Raw genomic sequence first — 23,603 nt, forward strand, 5'->3', positions numbered from 1 at the left:
AATTGTAAGTTTTATGCAACAGGGCCCTGGTGTATAATGAAGAAACTATTTTTTTACAACTAGTGACAAGAATCAAGGCAAAATGTAATAATAATGTTAATTTCAAAGGGCAAGCAAAGAAAATGGGAAGCCAAATTAAGCTCTTGTAGTTTAGAAGTGTGCAATTAGACATTTTCTTATTTACAAAGAGGAATTTTTATTTTTAATGCTCCAGGGGCTGATGTTCTCATAATGTGGTTTCTCAAGGCAAATATCCTTGCAAAAGTTGCTCTAATGTTGAAAAGAAGTTGCAGTAAGAGGATTTTATTTGATAATGACTAATGGAGACAGGTCAATAATTATAAACTTTCTGTTTTATTTTTGTCTTTTTTTTTAGCTGAATGCTCGTAAACGTCAGACGGAAGCTGAGATGCTCCATGGTAGTAAACCAAACACCCCAGTCAAGAGGAGATTTGTTGGTCTTACCCCAACCAAGACACCAAAGAGATTAAGAGGGGTAAGATAATACCAAATGATACTTAAGTGTTTTAAAAATGTGTATAGTCCCATATATCTATTCTTTGTATGGTTCGGATTTCCGGTAAGAAGATATTTTGAGCCCATGATTTTCTGGTGTGTAGGCCAGGAGAGCCATTTGCATTTACAACTTCGATATGAATTTCTAACATAAATATGGATCTGAATCTGACTTATAGTAAAAATAAGCTTTGGGAAAATGTCCTACATTCACTTTATCCTAAGCAAAGTTCTATACAAGACTTGATAGGTTTATACAGGCCCCGGGGGGGGGGGGCACTCAGTATATAATGCTTAGTGGGTATTGATCTGCTACAATGAGCGGCCGCAGAGAGCTGTCCAACCATCGCCTCTGCGCGAGCGCACCTGGCGGAGGCCGCGCTAGCTGCATCATGCACGCATGCCCATTCCATAGGGATGCATACGCACGCGCTGGCGATCCGTTCCAAGGACCCCCGTTTTCACAAAATTGTAGTTCCAAAGCCCGTTCCGAGGACCCTCCTTTTTACAATAAGCCCGCTCCAAGGCCCCCGTTTTTTTGTCTTGCCCTTGGCACACCCCTACCACTTTTTTGGTCGAGTGCCAAAAAAAAAAAAATTAAATTTTTTTTTTTTTTAATTATGTTTTACAGGCAAATGGCAGTGTAGCTGCATCCCCCAGACTTGGTGTGTCATCTGTTCATTCTAGCATCATGCCGTCCCCTAGAACTAGCCGGACCAAGCCCCCCACCGGAGCCTCTACCGCAAGGGTGAGTAGCCTGCCTGTCGTCACGACATGATGCATTTCATCATGAAGCACTCGGGTCTATCTTGTTGGCTTCATTTTAATTACATGTACAGTTAACTCAGAATGAGTCATCATTGCATAGTCAAATACATGTAACCACGTAGGTCTAAGAAATTTCTCAGACCAGATTAAAAATGTCTGTTATTCACTTCTAAGTTGGTTTTCATCCAAGTCTAAAAAAAATGTCTGCAGTCCTAAGAGATTCAGTTCAGATGAAGTTAACTGTACATATGTCATTATGTCAAGTTATGTAATTGAAGATCTTTCCAGTCTCATCCAATAACCCTTTCACACATGCACACATACTCTTACTTTCCCTACCTCTCATGTCATATATGTCACTCTTTGAATTTGTCATCTCTCTGTAGCGCTCACTTTCTCTGATTTTTCCTTTCTCACTCTCCCTTTCTGCCTCTCGATCTCTTTGTTAAAATGCTGCTTGTTATTAGAGATGCATGCCATTATACCAATTTCTGTCCTCTTTGAAAAAAAATCAGTCTCCCCTTATTCTTCAACTGTTCATTTTATCAATTTATGCTACCCTGATCATGCCATTGCACATAATACTTGTAAATCATATTAATCATATAACATTTTGGTTGTTAAAGGGGAAGTTCACCCTGACAAAAAGTTTATTGTAAAAATAGCAGAAAAAATAATAAAAAATATTGCCGAAGGTTTGAGAAAAATTCATCAAATAATTAAAAAGTTATTAGAATTTCAATTATTTGATTTGTGACATCATATGCGAGCAGCATTCCTACATAGCGAAAGGTAAAAAAATCAATGAAATGTCATTTTCTCAGAAAATTGAAAATGGTTTTCACTGTAACTTTTGTATGTTAATAGACAAATCATTTCACACCCGATCATGAAAAGAAAACAAAATTAAGTCATCAGGAACCATACAAAATTTGAAATTCATGCATTTTATATTACATAACACATGGGGCAGCTGCTCGTTTATGACGTCACAAATCCCAAATTTTGAACTCTAATAACTTTCTTACTCTTTAACAGATTTTCTTCAAACCTTCACCAATATTTTTTACTATGTTTTCTGCTATTTTTACAACAAAGTTTTCTTTAGGGTGAACTTCCCCTTTAATTACATGACTTACTAGCCAAGGTAGTATTCGTCACTTATATGCTTTTCATTCCAGTGCCTGTTATATTTTATTTGCACTCAATCTGCTTCTCATTCAGGTTTTATTTTGCTTTCTCTGCTCTTGCTCTATCCTGTTTTTCTTCCTCTTTATTTTCGCTTTCGCTATCTGTCCCTTTTCGTCTGACCGTACACCTGTTTATTTTCTTCTTATTGATGTTTGTATACCTATCCCTCCTTCCTTCCCTCCTCTTTTCCTCCTCTCTTTTATCATTTATTGAATCTTTTTTTCCCCCTTTACTCTCCCTATTCATTCCTCTCTCTTTTCTCCCTATTTTCATCACATTCTCCCCTTTCCCCTTTTATTTACTTTTCCTATTTAGTTTCTCCCTTTTCTCTCTTTATCTTACATCTCCCTGTATTTTTTTCTGTCATTGACCTTTCCCTTTGCTGGCCTGCTACCCCCCCCCCCCGCTCACATCTCCTTTACCCATTCTTTGTTTAATTTTTTAAAATGTCTTTTCCTATCTCCATCTTGCCTCCCTCTGTCTCATTCCCCTACCCACCTTTGTCTGTACGTGTCATATTTATTATCCTCCCTCTCCCTCTTTTCCTTCTCTCTCTCTCTCTTTATTCATCTCCCCTTCCCTCTCCCCATCCTGCATCTGTGTATGTTTCGTCTATCATTCTTCTTCATCCATCCCCCTCTTACCCTTTTCTTTCCCTTCTATTTCACTCTCTATCTCTTTTCTTCTCTCCACCCTGCCCCTCTCGTGTCTGTTCTGATTCATTCATCTATCTATCTATAGCCTTCTCCTGTGTGTGGTAAGCCACCTGTTCACATTCCATTCCCTTCACCCTCACCTTCAAGGCACCGTAGTAGACTCGCTGTGAGTAGCACCCTCATACATACTCGAAATGCACGCAGTTTGCTTTGTGTTGTTGTATGCATGAATAAGGACAATAGATTAATTGAATTTTCAGAATAAACACAGTAAAATAAATTGATCTATGGGTCCATAACTTTTGAGAACTCATTGGTGAATTTTAGCCAAGATGTTTTCATATTTGTATTACCCTTCCTGTTGTGTTTTTCACTACTACAGTTGCTTACGCTTGCTCTATTCCTTTCAGATATTCTATTATGCCCTTATTTTATCTTAATTTAAATGGAAATTTGTCAGATATTTTCATTGCATCTCTTTTAATTAATTCTGGTTTATTTTTGCCTTTCTGTATTTGTTGTCATGTCTCTTGTCATTTTGATTGAAACCTAACATTTCATATATATACCACTGTTACCCCTCCCTGGGTGGGATGGGCGTTAAACTGTAAATAATAATGAAGAGAGAAACAATTGTCAGTCACATGTAGCTTGTATGGGCATCAACAAGGTAATGATCATACGTTTATTAAAAAGAATGTCACAAGAACCATTTCAAATAACAATCAATATCAAGAATAGACATTATCTATCAAACTAATTTCTCAACTTATGATGATATAATATATTCACTTGTTCTTTAACATACTTAAATAATAAACGAATGTAAGTACTAAAATCAATACAAATATAACTGCTAACAATCAATCTAAATTATATGAATTAAAGAGTACTTCCTAATTCTTATTAATAGTCTCTAATTCTAATAACCAAACATTGATAAAATAAAGTCTGAACTACTAGACTAAATGATAAGAGAACACATGGCCAATGGATACAGGGGAATACATCCTAAAGTCTCAGGTCTAAACTGTTAAGATGGTCCCTGATTCTTATGGAACTTTGATGTACAAGTGGAGAACTTTCTTTGTTCTGACATCCAAAAAGAATCCCTTGCCATTTCTGAGGTGATCCCTTAATTCTCTCCAATTTAACTCTCTCACTCTTGGAATCAGTAACCAATATACACTAACATACTAACACTGTCTTCCAGCATGCTATATGGCTTAATAACCCCTAATCTACCACTAACTCCTAACATATCTTAAAAGTAAACACAAGTTCCAGGAGTCAAGGTAACAAGCTGAAAGTTGAAGAGCCTATTTACATAACATGTTGATAACAGATACTTTCTTGAGAAGAACAAGAACAAAGGAGTATACAGCATAGGTATATGCACATGCACCTCTGACTACAGAATCTAATATTATATACAGTTCAAGTACACATTAGAAGGAAATGTCAAAATAATATGCTGATCAATACCTATTTCTATTTCTATACCAGAAGCTTCAGTAACAACTATAACTAATGTTTTAACTATTAATATGTGAATATCTCTGTATTGAGATGTCAGTGATATATAACAGTATACTCTCAATTATAATGTTCATCCTACCCAATCAGTCTGTATACTTTCAGGAAGACATATCATACAACAAAAGTATCATTACAATCATATAAACAGAATATATATATATACATACAACAGTTTTGGGTATTAATAACAACAAAAATGTATCTTTTCTTACCTGTAAATAATAATGAAGAGAGAAACAATTGTCAGTCACATGTAGCTTGTATGGGCATCAACAAGGTAATGATGACCAACCACATGCTTGACAACTGAGATGGAGGTTTTGGGTTGCTCCACTATAAAATAGGGGTGTGCAAGTGTTCTAATTGAGGGTTATATAATACACTAAAAATGAATGGATGGTATATGTGAATAAGTAGCTGAGTGAATTTTGTAGGGGTGCCCTATTTTTGGAGGGGCCTCACATCTTTCCCTCCTCAAAGAAATGTCGTCCTCGACATTTACGACAATATTTACAAGTAACAAATACATAGATGCTAATCAACGAAAACAGAATATCGATCCAAAAACGGCTGTCCAAGTAATCAAGGGGATTACTCCTGACACAAAATTCTGAATAAATTTGTATACAAAATGGTCGTGTATAAACACATGTCTACTCAATGAATTTTCGCAGAAGAATAATATCCTAAATATCGCAAGTTCAAGAACATTGCGTGAAAAGTGTAAACATACCAGGCGGCCTTTCCTGATAGTATACAACTCTCGATCAATTAGATCTTTATACGAAAAAAATAATTCATACAACACAATTAGTGTGCTTGAGCAGTCCATTAAAAAAAATCACTTGAGAGAGATGCCTGATAACTAATGCATTCTACATTTCATAGCTATATAACTATAAAAAATGAAATTTAGAAATGCCTATGTCTCTATCCCAAATGCGCAGTGTCTAATTTAAGTTTCTGTGCACCTCGTCTCCCAAAACAAATCTCTATCTGATCATTAAATAGTTCTTCCAAAACTATTAATTTCGGAAATGATTTTCAATCAAAGTTCTTCAGCACACAAAGTTCGGGTACACGTGCTGATTCAGTGTGGGATACTGTGATGGTTGATTTAGATATACTCCACTTTGGTTGGGGTAAGAGTAAATGTTATTACTGCTTGGCACATATTCTGGGGCATACACCATCTGTTGTGGGGGCATGTGGACATACATTCCACCTATATTCGAGTTCATACTTTGCCTGTCTGGTTCTCCGAGTCCACTGTAGGTGAATTGGTTAGGAGGTCGTCGATCCCTGGCGGGCCATCGTGGCAAGTTAATCTCATCCGGTGTAAGGACCTGGTCTGTTGAGTTGTCCACAGGCTGCATCTCATCCAGTCCAGCTGGCTGCATATTAAGATAAGCCTCAGCTCTGGGATACCCAGATGCTTCCACTGGTGGGCGGTTTCTATCTTCAGTCGCTGATTGGTCTGGTAGAGGTTGACCTCCTTCAGAAGTAGTACTTCCATCAATACTGGTGACCTCATGGAGACGGTCTGCAGGTTCAGGAATTCGCAGAGGAACCTCCTCAACCGGGTCAGAGCAGTCTAAAGGTGCCTGCTCTGCCACTGGCGAGTCTACCCTGGATGTCTCTTCCTGTGCATCAGAAGCTGCTCGACGATAATACTCAGTCAAGTATGCATCTTCGTCATCTGAGCTGTCTAATTCTGCTTGATGATAGAATTGGTCACGTTGTTCTTCCTTTTTAATAGAGCGTCTGTTAACCTTCTTAGTTGTAGTAGGAAGTTGTGTCGACTGGCTGCTGTCCAACAAGTCACAGGGGAAAAGGAGATTTCGGTGAAGAGTCCGGGTTCTCTTTTCACCACTCTCAGATCGCAGCTCATACACTGGCAAGTCATCCTTCCTCGCAACTACCACGTAGATGTCATCTTCAAAATAAGCTCTCAGCTTACCTGGACCATTTCTTGGTTTACAGTTTTTGATGAGAACTCGATCTCCAGGAGAAAGAATGATGTTTGCAGTAGTCTTCCGGTCATGATGCTGCTTTGCTTTCTCTGACGACTTCTGTGCATTCTTCCTGGCAATAGCATAAGCCTCATTGAGTCTGTCCTTCCATTTCCGCACATACTCTCCGAGGTCACGAGGCGGAATGGACTGAGCAGGAGTCAAACCGAAGGCCAAGTCAATCGGCAGTCTAGGAGAATGCCCAAAGAGAAGGTAGTGTGGAGAAAACCCAGTAGTCTCATGCCTGGTGTTGTTATAGGCATAAATTACTTTGTTCAGATGCTGTCTCCAATCTTGCTTCTGTTCATCAGTGAGAGTTCTCAGCATCGACAGCAAGGTGCGATTGAAGCGTTCCACTTGTCCATTTAACTGGGGATGGTACGGAGTAGTCCTCGAGTGCCCGACACCTGTCAGTTCCCTCAGCCTGGCGAAGAGATTGTTTTCGAATTCCCGGCCTTGATCATGGTGGAGACGCCTCGGATAGCCAAACTTCAGTACAAAATCATTGAAGATTTTGTCAGCAGCAGTTCGCCCAGACTTGTTTGAAGTTGGATATGCTTGAGCAAATCTCGTAAAATGATCCATGACGACGAGAATATATTCGAACCCTCCTTTACTTTTCTCAAGATGAAGGAAGTCGATGCTGACAAGTTCAAATGGTTCAGTGGTGATGATTGGAACGAGTGGAGCCTTTGCTTGTCTGGTTGGTACTTTCTGCTTGACACAGCTACACCTGCTAGTGATGTAGGTGCTAATGTAGCTCTCCATGTGGGGCCAGTAGAAACGGTCCCTCGCGAGATGGAGTGTCCTGTCTGTGGCCAGATGTCCCATCTTCCCATGGAGTTCATCACAAATTAGGGACCACCACTTTTCAGGTACAACTAGTTGTGTCTTGGTTTTAGTGTGCCGTCGGAGAATCCCGTCGTCTCCCATCCTAAGATTTCTCCATTCATGCATCATAGTGGTGGTGTTCTTGGATTCACCATTTCTCTCCTGAGTCTTAGGCCATCTGTCTTTCCTTTTGTAAGATAGAATTCTAGAGATAGCAGGATCTTCCGCTTGAGCTCTTCTGATTTCGGCTGGACTGAAGATAGCTGGTTGCATCTCTGCATCTATCCCTGTGATTCCGACATCAAGAGGTAAAGACTGGGCTAAGGAGAAATGTGGATGCTCCGTTATTTGAACCCCCAGGATGGCTGCTCCCATGACGTCCGGCGAGATCTCTTCCGAGAAGGTCTGGTTAGCATCTTCAGGGTCATTTGGCATCCTGGAGAGAGCGTCAGCATCTCCATTCTGCTTGCCAGGTCTATAGCGAATGGTGAAGTTGAAGTCTGCCAACTCACCTACCCATCTGTGTCCAATTGCATTCAACTTGGCTGTTGAAAGGATGTATGTGAGTGGATTGTTGTCGGTGTAGACCACAAAGTTCTTGGCATAGAGGAGGTAGCTCCTGAAATGATCTGTTATAGCCCATTTTAGAGCAAGAAATTCCAACTTCCCAGAATGGAGATGATAGTTCCTCTCTGCTGGGGTCAAGGTCCGGGATCCATACGCTATTACCCTCAACATTCCTTCTCTTTGCTGATAGAGCACAGCACCAAGACCTTCCTGTGATGCATCTGTGTGAAGTATGAATTCTTGGTCGAAATCCGGGTAGGTCATGACAGGTGGGTTGATAAGCTCCTCAATCATAGAGTCGATAACAGCTTGATGCTTCTGAGTCCATATAATTCTAGTACTGGATGGAGCTTGGCCATGTTGCTGCTTCTTTCCCGCCTTCTTAGACTTTGCTCTAGGCTTCGGGGTACTTGGTGGATTCTGTGATTTTAGAAGCTCGTATAGTGGCTTCGCCCGCTTGGCATAGTCCTGAAGATACCTTCGGTAGTAACCTGTGAGACCAAGAAGTTTCCTCAGATCACCTACAGTCTCTGGCTTCTTATCTCTGATGGTTGTGAGGGCCTGTGTCTCCTTGGGATCCGCTCGATACCCTTCTGCTGAGATAATTCTTCCCAGGAACTTGACTTCGCTCTGGAAGAGACTACATTTTGATGGTTTTAGCTTTACCCCATGCTCACTTAGGCGTCGCAGGACAGTTCTAAGATGGGTGAGATGTTCTTCAAAGCTCTGGCTATACACGATTATATCGTCAAGATATACCTCACAGATGTTGTGATTCAAGCCATCAAGAATTGTTTCCATGCATCTCTGGTACGTTGCTGGTGCATTCCGTAACCCAAATGGAATCCGTTTCCATTCATGAAGTCCCCATGGAGTTACGAATGCTGTCATTGGTTGACTCTCCTCGGCCATGTAGCCTTGGTGGTACGCCTTACCCTGGTCCAGAGTAGTAAACCAGCGATTTCCTCCGAGACTGTCCAGGATATCCTGCATCCGAGGGATCGGCTGTCTATCAGGAATCGTCTTCCGGTTCAGCTCACGATAGTCAATGCAGAGACGTAATCCTCCATCTTTCTTTCTCACGCAGACTACCGGGGATGCATAGGGGGACTCTGACTTCTTGATCCACCCTCTATCCAGGAGATCCTGCAGGTACAGTTTTACTTCCTGATACAATGGGCGTGGTATAGACTGGTAAGTACGCTGCACTGGAGTATCGTCGCTTAGCCTCAGAGTCATCTGCAATTCAGGAATTGAACCCATATCTTTGTCACCCTTAGAGAAACTTGCCTCTTCCTGTCTGAGTAACTCCTGTACTGCTGATCTCTGCTCCTCAGGCAAATGGGGGAGTTGAAATGTCTGGTCATTGTTTGAAGAGTCGCCTGACTCTGCAGACACTGAACTAGTGTTGACGAACATCTCATCACGTGCAGGTGGAGGGTAGCCAGGCAACGCAGAACGAACATGGAGTACCTGGCCTAGTATAGTGCGGCTTGGAATGACGAGTGGTCGGTCAGAGTGATTTGAAACTGGAATGTTGATCCGGCAGGAGTTCCCTTGAGAAAGTCGCAGTAGATACGGCTCGATCTCAAGGCCCTCAGGCCATTCGCCATCACAGTTGGGCTCAAATAAGACTTGGGTGTCTCCGGTGTTAGACCTGGCTCGTACTCTGGTAGCTAGGTTGATTGTCGAGTTGGCTGGAACTCTCGCAACTGATCTACCAGTCCGCACACAACAGATCTCTTCAGTCTCCCTTGCTTTGATGACGTTCAACAACTTTATGGCCTTGTCTTCGGATAGGTTTGGAATTGATGCTTGTAGAGTACTGAGTGGGATTTGATCACCATCGAAATTGTTAATTACTTCTCCAATGACATTGGAGCCGATGATGGGTTCCCGGAGGTCATCTGTCGCAACAAGGAATGGCACCGACAACGTTGGGCTCCTAGAGGACAACTGCAAATCAATTGGAATCCATCCAATGTAAGGCATGACAGTCTCATTTGCAGCTGCCACCCTGAGTCCACGTCCAAGTAGATCCTCTACCTTCTGAAGAGCAACATCAGGTAGCTTTTTTTTCCACCATGCCTCTGTCACCACAGACACCTGAGCTCCTGTGTCCCACAACGCTGTTGTATCCATGGCGTTCATGGTGCATTTTACCAGGCAGCGTTCTCCAACGAGTTCAACAAGTTTCCGGCGTCTTGGGGTTGCGTACATCTGGTTCAATGCCACATTCTCTTTGGGGAGCTGATCAAGTAGGGTTAAACCCGGTCCCCTCGGGTTGACCCTTGCCCGTTTCCCTGGTTCCTCTTCCTGCATCCACGGGCATAATGTTCAGATGAACCACACTTGAAACAATGACGGCAGTCATTTCCCCGACCTTGCTCTCGGCATTTCTCACATCCCTTAGGCCGGGGCGGCCTGCCATCTCCTGGCGTTGGTCCAGGTGCAGGTGTCCTATCCTGCAAGGCTGCCACACACGCTTTGAGTTCGGCCAGTTGTGCCGCAAAGCCCTTCATCATCTCAAACTCCGGGTGCTGGCTCTTATTCCTTTGCTTTGCAGGTTCTGCATTGTCCTCCGTGATGACATTCACCCGTGCTGCGGGTCTGATCCCAGCTTTCAGTTGCCGCTTTGATTCCAGGGCAACTGCAGTGTGTAATTTTTCCAGGAGTTCCTCATCACTGGTTGTGACAGACAAAGATGTTTTAAGATCTTGCCTGATCTGGTCATTCAACAACCCAGTAATGATTGTGTGAATAAACATATTCTGCACCAGGCTGACGTCATATTTCAGCCCAGTGGTTGTGTCCTCGGAGGCTCGGATTATCCGCTGGCGCAAATCCAGAGCCCGCATCACGAAGCTCTGTGCTGATTCAGTCTTCCCCTGGGTTGCCTGCGAAAGCTCTTGATACAATTCAGTCGCATCCTGCTCCTGATAATGCGATTTTAAAAATGCCTTTAGAGTCCCAAGATTGAGGTTGGAGCAGCTTTCCAAATACGATCGAAGTCTTAGGCTGGGGTGAATGGCCTTCAAAACACTCTCCACCACCTCAGCTTTTGAATATCCTTTCAAAAGGACTGCATCTATCTGGTGGTTGAGGCTAGATAGAGTTAGCCTGTCCTTGTGACTCGAATCACCCACTTGACCGCTGATTCGCAGCTCCTTTCTGATCATCTGCATGGGTTGAACCGGAACCGGAATTGAAGGCTTCTCCTCCACCGCATCTTTTACAACAGGCAGGTGCAAGTCTGGTACCTCTTCTAGGCTCTCGTCCTTCAACCCTTGCAGAATGTCCTTTAATGCAGCCAACGTGGCTGCACCAGCCTCATTATCTCCCAGCTCCCTTACTAGCCGTTGAAGTCGACGGACCAGAAACTTCCTGGGCTTCCCCTCTGTCTCCGATGACGGGATAGCTAGATGGGTGCAAACCATTGGCAGTTGTCCTACTGCCAGACCAAATATCGCCTCCTCCACCTCGAACACCAAATCCTCGATGTCTGCCATGTTGACGAAAGCTATGCTGTGGATCCTCTGACTGGTCCAACTACCACTGGTTTGCCCTTGTAGAACTCTTTTAGGTAGTCTTGCAGTTCCCTGTCCACACCTTTCTTCCAGTCACCTTCACAGCATCAATGATTTGAGTTCAGATGTTTATACTTCAGATGGGCCTGGTCGCATCCTCACCGATTCCAGGTGGTCGTCCTTAGACAGCAGTCTTGAAGATTTACATCTAAAGTTGCTGTCCTGGCAGGGTCGCCAAAATGTTACCCCTCCCTGGGTGGGATGGGCGTTAAACTGTAAATAATAATGAAGAGAGAAACAATTGTCAGTCACATGTAGCTTGTATGGGCATCAACAAGGTAATGATCATACGTTTATTAAAAAGAATGTCACAAGAACCATTTCAAATAACAATCAATATCAAGAATAGACATTATCTATCAAACTAATTTCTCAACTTATGATGATATAATATATTCACTTGTTCTTTAACATACTTAAATAATAAACGAATGTAAGTACTAAAATCAATACAAATATAACTGCTAACAATCAATCTAAATTATATGAATTAAAGAATACTTCCTAATTCTTATTAATAGTCTCTAATTCTAATAACCAAACATTGATAAAATAAAGTCTGAACTACTAGACTAAATGATAAGAGAACACATGGCCAATGGATACAGGGGAATACATCCTAAAGTCTCAGGTCTAAACTGTTAAGATGGTCCCTGATTCTTATGGAACTTTGATGTACAAGTGGAGAACTTTCTTTGTTCTGACATCCAAAAAGAATCCCTTGCCATTTCTGAGGTGATCCCTTAATTCTCTCCAATTTAACTCTCTCACTCTTGGAATCAGTAACCAATATACACTAACATACTAACACTGTCTTCCAGCATGCTATATGGCTTAATAACCCCTAATCTACCACTAACTCCTAACATATCTTAAAAGTAAACACAAGTTCCAGGAGTCAAGGTAACAAGCTGAAAGTTGAAGAGCCTATTTACATAACATGTTGATAACAGATACTTTCTTGAGAAGAACAAGAACAAAGGAGTATACAGCATAGGTATATGCACATGCACCTCTGACTACAGAATCTAATATTATATACAGTTCAAGTACACATTAGAAGGAAATGTCAAAATAATATGCTGATCAATACCTATTTCTATTTCTATACCAGAAGCTTCAGTAACAACTATAACTAATGTTTTAACTATTAATATGTGAATATCTCTGTATTGAGATGTCAGTGATATATAACAGTATACTCTCAATTATAATGTTCATCCTACCCAATCAGTCTGTATACTTTCAGGAAGACATATCATACAACAAAAGTATCATTACAATCATATAAACAGAATATATATATATACATACAACAGTTTTGGGTATTAATAACAACAAAAATGTATCTTTTCTTACCTGTAAATAATAATGAAGAGAGAAACAATTGTCAGTCACATGTAGCTTGTATGGGCATCAACAAGGTAATGATGACCAACCACATGCTTGACAACTGAGATGGAGGTTTTGGGTTGCTCCACTATAAAATAGGGGTGTGCAAGTGTTCTAATTGAGGGTTATATAATACACTAAAAATGAATGGATGGTATATGTGAATAAGTAGCTGAGTGAATTTTGTAGGGGTGCCCTATTTTTGGAGGGGCCTCACACCACCATTGTCCAGCTCTTGTTGTTGTTTGTTATTTTATTTTTTTTTTTTGCTGTTGTAAACCTCTATGAAATAATTAAATTCCTTCTTGCATATTCAATTTTATTCAATGCAATAAGATTTACCCAAGTTTCAACAAATTAATCTCTGTTCATTTTCATTGAAATGAATTCTATTCAAATTATTTTTTTTTCAACCTAAATATTTAATCCTATTTTACATTTCCATGTACATGCCATTATTTAATCATATTTTATGTAATTACCCGTACATCTGCTCTTATATAATTGTGTGCTATGTCATTATCCATATATCTTCCATTATAACCCCCCCCCCCCCAAAAAAAAAAAGTCTAATTTCTAGGTCTCTGGACACCTTGGAAAATGCAAAACTTGGCACATGTGCCTGATCAAAAAATACAAATTTAAAAAATCCTTATTCCTTTTCGTTAACCACCCATAGCAAACATATTCAAGCATTGAACACTAAACAGGCCTTTGATTTCAATTTTTTTGGGGGGTGAGGTCGCACTTCTGTTTTATGCAAATTTCCAGCCAAAATAGGAAGGATGCTGAGGCCATTGCCTTGATGATCAGGTCTTGATAACTTAATGATAAAAATTATAAAGCTGCTCATTCATTTTTAAGAGAACATCTTCAATGGAGTTTTTTATGAAGATTGAATTATCCCATAATCGTTTCCTCCAAACTTACTATTTCTCATACCTTCCCCCTTACCAGACCCCTAAGAAGCTGAGGAACACCCCTGCCCGGAACACCTACCGCAAGGTGCTCGGAGACAAGAACGGTAGTGGTTCGTCTTCTGCCTTTAGTACCAGCACGGTGTCCGGGGGTCATACACAATCTAATAACATGAGCACATTGTCCGTCACATCATCCTGCGGAACATATACCGACTTTGCAGTATGTATCAGTACTTAGTAGCATGTATATTACAGGCTAATTCATCTATTTTATTCCATTGTGATATAATCCCCTAGACCATAGTCTGTTACTTCTAGTGCTGTGACCCGTTTCATAAAACTTGTTATGCTATAACAAATTTGCTATAACAGTTAAAATCTACTGAAATCGTTCAGGTCGATTGGCTGATAATGTACTTGTTATAGAAATTGTGCATTTGTTACTGTAACAAGTCTTTATGAAATGGGATTTTAAGTTGGCATTATCTTGGTTAAATTTATAGGCCACTTACATTTCAATATCATTTTATTGGCAGACACTGTACAGTATATAAAATTGCAGCTTTGTATTCGCCTTGAACGAGAACAAAATCATAGATTTAGAGGCCGATATGAAATTCAAACAAGAAAATTGAGTAAGCTTGTACTCAAATTGTCCTCCTATAGTGTGATTTCATTCATGTAAGAATTAAAATTAAATACCAGGAGATTTTGTCTAATTTCCAGTTAGGCTATACCCATTTCGTTTTATATCCACTTGCACAGTAAGACTCTAATAGTGCTTAGTCTGTACTGTGTATTATGAATCAAATTTTCATTGACAAAGTGCGAAGTAATAAGTGTAGGAAATGGTAATTAGACTACCTGGGCCTGTTGCAGAAAAAGTAGTGTTTAAATGCAAGTCAAAATATCAAGTGCAAACTTGTGAATGTTACCCACTCCTTGAATTCATGCATTATATTCATGAGAATTGACGGGTTTCAAAGAGTGTGTAGAAGGGTTGTTTGATACAGTCTTTTATTACATGCATTTCTAGCTTGGCAGTTATCGACATATCAATTTTCATAATAGCTATTTCATGAATGCATTTGTTATCAGATGTCATGCTTTAATTTGCTTCAGACACATTTAGAAAACTTACACATGCATAGATATTTGTGGTATATATATTCATGATATACTGTCACTGCATACATTTTATTCACATCTATATCTTTCACACATAACTACATGTTTATATCCTACATTGTACTAAATAAGACACCCAAATCGTATACCATATTTTAACAGTAAGGCTATATTTCAGGCAAAAATTATTATTTTTTGGGGGCTGCTTTTCACAATTTACTGCTTTTTTCTGCAACATTGGATAAGCTTTAACATTGCAATGAGGGGAGATTTTCCAGGACTCTTATACCTCGGTCACATTTGCTCTACAGCGACTTCATGGCAAGTCGAAAATGGCCGTTGAATTAATTTTTATTCAAACCCCACTATTATGTAGCAGGTACAAAACATTTTAAAACGGCTGTTTTCGACTTGCTGTACGGCCGCCGTAAGGCAAATGTGACCGAGGTATTAGTTTCCAGCATTCCTGGGGCGAAATTGCCCTAAGCCTCCTGTATTTTTCCCCTGCTACATAGCCCTAGTCAAATTTTGCCAAAGATAAAGTTCATATGCAAGCGCTTGTTTCCTATGACATGACAATAAAAATCTACTCAGATTACATTCAACTTTAGCTGATAAGAATTGAAATGATTGAGAATCATAGCACCAAGAAGACAATGCAATTGTTTGTAGATTTTATTCACAACTTCTGAATAGCTTTTGAAACATACACCGAGGGTGATGAAGGTTGGTCGGCATGTGATATTATTTCAAACTTCCTACCTAGAAATCTTAACATGAAACATGAATATTTTGCAAAGTGGTATGTTCCTGTAGTATTGCATGACTTTTAATTCCGATTCATGGACAAGGAGGGCAGCTCTAACTTAATTTCTACAAATAAAATATTTTTCCAGCTTTGGCATTGATGAGTTCATTTTGTCCAATATTTACGGTACACATTTTATTCTACATGTAAGATATCATTAGTGTGAATTGTTTCGCACACAGATTTTGAGAAAGAAAGTATATCTTAGATTGAAATATTATAGATAAAAGATATCAAATACTCATGTGTGACAATTTAATATTTTGAAGAAGATAAAAGGGAACTTTATCAATATCATTTCTTTTTCTGTTATGAGGAAAGACCTGAAAGAAAAATACTTATCACAAATTTTCTTTATTCTCTTTCAGACCAGAGGCCCATTGAGAATTTGAGGCATGGTCAGTAGATGACATCTTTTAGTATGATTTGAAAGCAATCCTTAGCAACCCTCAATATAAATATTCTGCTCCATTTCCACCTTGCAGCCACTTCAGATCAAATAGAAACCTAATTTACATATTTAAAAAAAAATCCAACCATGAGACAGAGACATTGTAGGATGATGTGCACAGCTCGAGGAATCATTGGAAAATCACAAAATAAAAAAAAAAACAGAAAAGATAATACAACCTTATTATCAAAAGCAAAAGTTAAAGTATATCAATTTCTTTTGAGAACTGGAAACGCTTTATTCACAATTGTTAATTTGTTACTTAGCGAATCTATGTTCACAGTCTTCAGACCATACCCTAAAAATCACCTTTGTCATTATGTAAATTTATACACCCTGAAAATCACCTTTTTTGTCCTGTAAATCAACACGCTTGAATATTTAAAGCTTGAACTGGTCAGAAACTTATAAAGTAATTAAATGTACATATATTTCTGCTCTGGAAATTATGGGAATGTACTGCGCACCTTGTTTAGCAGGAATTAAATTATATACATGTACTTCACACCCATTTCCTCTCTATTCAAATTTCATGGTTAGAATTGGGATTGTGTTTGATCTGAGAAAGGTTGTGTTTCTACTTTCAAACTTTGTTCTATGGTGTCAGCTGTCACTATCCAACAAACATAACAATGATAATTTCATCAAAATTGGAAGTGAAATAAAAAAGGAATGAATTTCGCTTAATATGGTATAATACTATATGCACATTCTGGTTCGTATGCAAATGAGGGGACTGATGACGTCACCCACTCACTATATCTTTTGTATTTTATTATGTAAAATGTGAAATATTCTAATTTTTCCTCATTGTCCTGTAAAACAAAGTTATTCTTCCCTGAGGCCTGAACATGTGCAATCACCATTATTTAAAAGTTTTATGGTTCTGTCAAGTTGGTCCTTATTGTCAAATATGTAAAAAATGAAATATTGTATTGTTCAAACAATAAAAAACAAGAAATTGTGAGTCAGGGACATCATCGACTCTCTCATTTGCATATCACTGAGATCGGCATGTAACAATTTTGTATAAAAAAAAAAAAGTCTATAAACCTTTCTTCTTTTACATCTGATTTTGGTGAAATTTTCAGCTTTACACTTGTTTTATTTTTCTCTATTAATTCAAATCAACAATTTTCTGGGGTGGACTTTACCCTTAATTTGCATCATAAACAACCTTTTTTGCAGCCCTTATACATGAACACTGTCTATTTGATATCAATTATCCAATACTTAACATAATCACACCAATTATGTAGTCATTGTTTATTTCAGAAACACCATAAATTCAGCTGTGATCATCCTTGCATGTTTTGTAAACTGTGTAAAAAGCATTACAAAATGATTTGTAAATCAAAAACATAAATTGCATCATAACCCATTGCTTGTTCTGCATCGATTGGAGGATGGTGCAATGACATCAGGCCGAAATGACTCTAGTCTGAGTCTTGCTTACTTTTAAAGTGGATTTTGCCAGCTGAAAATTATTCTTATGTTCATATAAATTGCACAAAACTGAGCAATTTCCTTTTCCATTGTCTTCTTGTTTACTCTTGACTTTAGTACTCAAAGAAACATTTAAAGCTTTTGCATCATTGCATGCAATGTTGCCGATATGGACCATGCTTTTACTTTATGAAGTTGACTTGATTCATATTTTTAAGCCTTAAGGTGTTTCATACTTTTATATAATGTTGGAACTCATATTGTCATATTTAATATCAAGCATATGTTTGTGTCTGTGTGATGTTTGCAAGCCATTTTGTAAATACCTTTCAGTAGCATGCAAAATGAATTTATATAATAATATAAATGAACTGATTCCTTTTCCAAATATTTCTGAAATAAGCAAGGAATAAATGAAAATACAGTTATGGAACATTGATGACATTTCATAACAATTAACATACATTGTTAGACTGGCATGAGTTTGCTCTCGGTAAATCATTTGTACATTTCTTGACAAACCTGACCAAATGCTGTTAAATCTCAACTAATTCAATGCACTCTGTTATTAGCAGTATGCACTTGAGAAAAAAAAGAGTTACTGTTGGAAATTTCAAATTGGCAACTTTTTGCTAAGATCTTGCTTTTATCATTGATTTTGAATCATGGTCTGCAATCTCTATTAAAACTATGGCATAATTAGAAAATCAACTAAATAGAAATTTCAAATTGGCAACTTTTGCAGGTCTTGTTTTATCATTGATTTGAATCATGATTTGTAATCTGTTTTTTAAAAAATGGCATATATTTAGAAAATCGTGTAACTCGAAGTTTCAAATTTTACATTTTGCTAAGATCTGGTTTTATCAAGATATTTTATCATGATTAGAAAATCTTCAACTGTTGCCAATTTGAGGTGAAGAAGGTGATTAATCATAGATGTTTACTTTGATGAACATGGGCTAACCATTTCCTTTTGTTTATGTTCCCCCTTCCTTCCAATGCAGAAGGAGCTTGAATTGCAGAGTAGGAGGTACTGCCGTAGCAGCACAGTTGCGTCTCCAACATGAGGACTCTCAGACGAGTGTACTTAGAGGGGATCTATAGGGCTGCACATTACTTGAAATGTACATAAGGAATGCAAAACTTCACCTTGCATATAACTGCAGACGTTGCACTGTCATAACACGTGACGTCTTCAGCCCCCCCCCCCCTTTTTTTCTGTATGTTTTGTTTTCATAGACTTTCTAATTTTTAATACTGATAGCGATCTTTTTTTTTTCATTTTTACACAGTATTGCTTACAGTGTTGATGCTGCTCAACTCTGTTGGTAGACAAAAATCCAGAGGAAAAATTGAGCAAATCAGTCATGATTTGTGAATTTTATTGCATTTCATCAAACATTTATAAATTGAGAATTAAAATATACCATTTGATTGTTGAAGTGTATGAATGATAAAGCATATGATCAGTCGATTGAAATACTTAGAATTTAGAAAAATGTCTTCTGTTTAGAAAAATTCTCATTAATGCTACAATGAATTTGGTTAAGCATTCAAAATAAACCTTACATTAAAGTTTTTTTGCTATTTCTAAGAATAGATCGCTAAAACATGACTATGAAAGATGCGTATTTATTTATTTCTTCTGAGATGACAACTTTGCAAATTACATTTATGCAATAATCTTAGTAGATATAGGACTAATCATATATGCCTTGCTCTTCTTTATTTGTAAATATTTCCTGACTCTTTGACTTTGTAAATATTTTTATTTGGGACACTTTTTGCTCAGAAAAGCATTTACTTGCCTCCTCAAACGAGACTTGGTGACTACAGTTTGCAATACAAGAACCATACAAATAGCAGGAGTAAATTGCTCTTAAATATTTTCAGAATAGCATTATAAAGTGTAATTTATCACAAAACATCTTTATTTGACATTTCCTAAATAATTTAATTGTGAAATGATATATTGTGTTCCTGGAGACAGACTAGTTGGGGAAAGAATGTTTAAAATGATTGAAAAAGAAATAAGAAAAACAATATCCTTGATCTTTCCCTTCATCATCAATTAAAAAATTGAGATTAAGCTTTGTTGAAAATGCTGATTTTAAATGCACCATTATAGTGAAACAAAATAGATACAGTGAAACTTACTACAGTTAAGGCTGCATAAATAAACACGCTCTTCGTTGAATAATCACCTTAATTGAGGCAATTTTCAAATAACGTTTTGCATAAGCATGTGTACAGTGTATTATCATATCAACCTCTTCTACATGTACAAGTAACTCCATTTCTCATAAGTTGGACAGATCTATGTAGTGTCAAGAGAGTTTACTTTGGCAGACTCCCATGCAGTTATATCTATGTTATCAGGACAACATTAATTCAAATGTGACTTTAATTTTTTATTTGTAGCTCTGTTACCATAGTAATTGATTTTTTCCAGAGATGAGATTTCACGATCCATGCTAAGATCATTCCTATTACAAACTTTATTTCAGAGTTCTAGATCTTAACTAATTCGGAGCCAGAACTCAAAAGAAAAAAGACTTCTTTTTAAAGTTTAAGTAAATATTCAATGATATTATCTTCTTACATTTCAATTTTCCAAATGTGATTGTGGAGTGTGGTGACCATTTTTTTTTCCATATTTTTTTTTTTGGGGGGGGGGAATCTGGGCCCACATTTACAATTGATACGATCAACCTCAACTATATGGAAAGCCATCAATGTCATAATTTTTTACTTCAGTAAATGTACACAATGTACTCTGTAAGCAAAGGGGAGCATACTGAATTGCCAAGAAAAAAATTATACATGTGAAAATACATCACATCTTGAAGAAACTTGCATTTACAATGTTGAAGATGTTGGCTTGCCATAGTTGTGGTTGATTGCATTGTAAGACGGGACCTGGACTATTCATTTGAGGACATTTAACAAAGAATAATACTGCATTTCAATGCTTAACATTGTGTTTTATATAAAGTAGCAATCACATTTCTTTTTTTCTTCATTTTGCTTCCAATCTGAAAGCAGCATTGTAATTGAACTTAACGATACTTTTGCTCTGATATATTATAAATAAATCAATATGGATTTATTCTCCCAATCTGGAAGCTACAGTAAAGTCCTTCGGTGTACACAGTATCACATGATGTGTAATTAGCAGCATACAGGTACATGTACACTATTACTACATTGTCCTAAAACACACAGGAAATTGCCCATTGGCTGTGCGTGTATATGCAGGTAATTGAACTAGCGTATCGTTGAGTATGTTTGTAAGTGAACTATGAAAGCCTTGCACTAGCTAGGAAACCCGCAAATATTGTCTTTCGCTATCATATGATCTTCTTTACATGACCTATGATGCAAAGTCCAGTGTAAAACATTAACCATGTATACTTGCCCTACTTTGCAAAGGGAAGCATGTCACAATAGTGTAATTTCCGGTAAAGAGCCGAAATCTGTCCATGGTTTCATTACAAAGACACCAAACATGCTTATAGTGTATGATATTTCACCATTCATAACAACATGTTTTTCTATGAAATTTTACCTGGAAGAGATCAATTTGTAAAATGTATTGCAAACTAACTTTTGTTTAATATGTCATTTAATTCCATTAGTCAAAGTACAGTTTAGTTATGTACATGTATAATAGAAAAATGAGATGCAGATGTAGAATACAAGTAACTCATGGTCAACAGTATCATGTTTAACTAAGGGGGTGTTGCAAGAAAATATTTGCGATCAATTGCAAATATTCTGTTGATAGATCATTGTAAGCTGTAGCAAATCAGACTAAACTTCTTGTTTCAAGGAGCAGATTAGCAATCGATCACTAATTTGCAATTAATTGCAAGACATACGATTGATTTAGGAACCAAAAATAGACTTGCGATTGATCGCAAGTTTCTTGCAACACCCCATAAGACCTTCAGTAAGACAGGGGAGATTGAACAATTACACAGAAATCAATACATACTTGTTACTTTCATAAAAAAATCAGAAAAATCCAAACCAGCATGTACCTTTTTTTATTGAACATTAATTTTCTTTTCAGAAAAGGCCTTGTCATGGTAATAGGTTATTTTTGTAGCACCATGTACCGGAAAATGTTTTGAAAAACAGGAAAAGAGCTGTTGGATTGGAAGTCACATGTTTTCATGCAATTCAAAGTGACATGACGTCAGACCATATTAAGTACAATCATAATGTATCCAACCTCCCCCCACCCAGTAATATTTGGCTGATGATCGACATGTAAATAATCACTATTTTCATATTCCTTAAATATGAGACTATCAAAAGTATTCTAAACGAGGCATTAAATCATTTCAATATTCAGAAGATTCAACCTATTTGGAGCTTGTGGGAATTTCCAAAAAAGAGAACATTGACAAGGAAGTTATATTGTATTCAGTGGAATAAGAATTGTAATTATGGAACTCAATATGATGTACAGTTGATTTATGACTAGTGTCAATAAAGTAGAGCATTCATATTCCTGAACGAGGCATTAAATCATTTCAATATGATGTTGATATATTCAGAAGATTCGACCTATTTTGAGCTTGTGGGGAATTTTCAAAAAGAGAACATTGACAAGGAAGTTACATGTACTAATTCAGTGGAATAAGAATTGTAATTATGTAACTCAATATTATGTGTAGTTGATTTATGACTAGTGTCAATAAAGTAGTACCCTCCCACGCAGTATCGATAAGTGGGCAATTATTAGAAAATAATGATAAAAATAGAAAATATTGTTTAGAGAAGCATCAATGATATACCTTAGAAATAATTCATTCAGTTCAATTACATATCCAAATCCACTGTATTTTCAAGTTGAGGCATTTCCATTACCATTGCATTTGAAGGCCTTTTAAAGACATGAAGCCCCAAATTTATTCTAATGAACATGTATGGTATTCTTTATATATACCATACAAATACTATTTTAAAAAACTGCTAGCATCAGAAACATATCATTGTAAATATTTTTATCTTGTAGCCATGTATATAGAAGTATCTTTAATCTGTAGCATGTATTGAAAATTGCTGTATCAATTCTGTGTACAAACTCAATTATGAATATAAAGAGCTTTCCTGCGTAAAGAAATAATGTGTCTCTGTTTTTTACCTGTCTCTTCACTGCATAACAGTGAGCCTTGTTGATAAGATCAGTTGTGCAAGATGTTTTGTTTTCCTTGGAATGTATTATCTTTAACAGTTAAATTTTACTCAAAATGTGTGTAAAATTTCCTGCACACATGATTTTGAATACATGTCACCTCATTGCCATGAACACCCAACTTTGTGTAGAAATGAGAAACACGTATATTGTGAAATTTGTGCAGTGCGGACATCCTTCGTACTATGATTTTCATCATTTGTGTTGTTTTACCATCCATTATTGCGCAATGATGGCCCCAAAATTTAAGCCACCACCATTGAACTGCATGTGTGTTGCTAAAGTTATTGAAGTGGAGGATAAGAGTTACAACAAAAAAATGGGACCATAGCATAACTGAAGGTTGCCTTGGCCAGGGGGGTAACCTTGGCCAGGGGACATCTGTTCTCTTTTTTGTGATACTGCTGATAAATTGATTGATAATTAACCTGTATTGTCTGAGTATTACACACTTCAGTGACCGTTTATCAATTGCACCTTTGTGGGAATAACCACAGAATGACAGAATTTAAAGAACAGGTAGATTTGCTCCAACATGTTTGAGGTTCACATGCATTCATTTACATTTGATAGGAGGGATTA

At 37.7% G+C, this 23,603-nt stretch overlaps 1 protein-coding gene and 1 long non-coding RNA gene across 3 annotated transcripts in view; one reads left to right on the forward strand and one right to left on the reverse strand.

The window, feature by feature from the left end:
* Window positions 1-22,949, forward strand: part of LOC121424941 (protein regulator of cytokinesis 1-like) — a 38,998-nt gene extending 16,049 nt beyond the window's left edge. The window contains exons 10-13 of one of the 2 annotated variants that reach the window (XM_041620837.1): window positions 377-496; window positions 1,148-1,264; window positions 14,017-14,199; window positions 18,820-22,949. In XM_041620837.1, the coding sequence (XP_041476771.1) occupies window positions 377-496; window positions 1,148-1,264; window positions 14,017-14,199; window positions 18,820-18,882 (483 nt within the window). In that variant the 3' untranslated portion in view covers window positions 18,883-22,949. Of the gene's footprint in view, window positions 1-376; window positions 497-1,147; window positions 1,265-14,016; window positions 14,200-16,283; window positions 16,314-18,819 lie in introns of those variants that run through there. The other variant, XM_041620838.1, reaches the window with a different exon arrangement.
* LOC121424942 lies at window positions 11,845-13,107 on the reverse strand. Its single transcript, XR_005971459.1, has 2 exons — window positions 13,027-13,107; window positions 11,845-11,880 (listed from the first exon to the last, which is right to left on the reverse strand). It is a non-coding gene; the product is annotated as an uncharacterized LOC121424942 (long non-coding RNA).
* Window positions 22,950-23,603: the final 654 nt, after the last annotated feature.

Source organism: Lytechinus variegatus, chromosome 12 (genome assembly GCF_018143015.1).
Source record: "Lytechinus variegatus isolate NC3 chromosome 12, Lvar_3.0, whole genome shotgun sequence".
Classification (NCBI taxonomy): Eukaryota; Metazoa; Echinodermata; class Echinoidea; order Temnopleuroida; family Toxopneustidae; genus Lytechinus; species Lytechinus variegatus.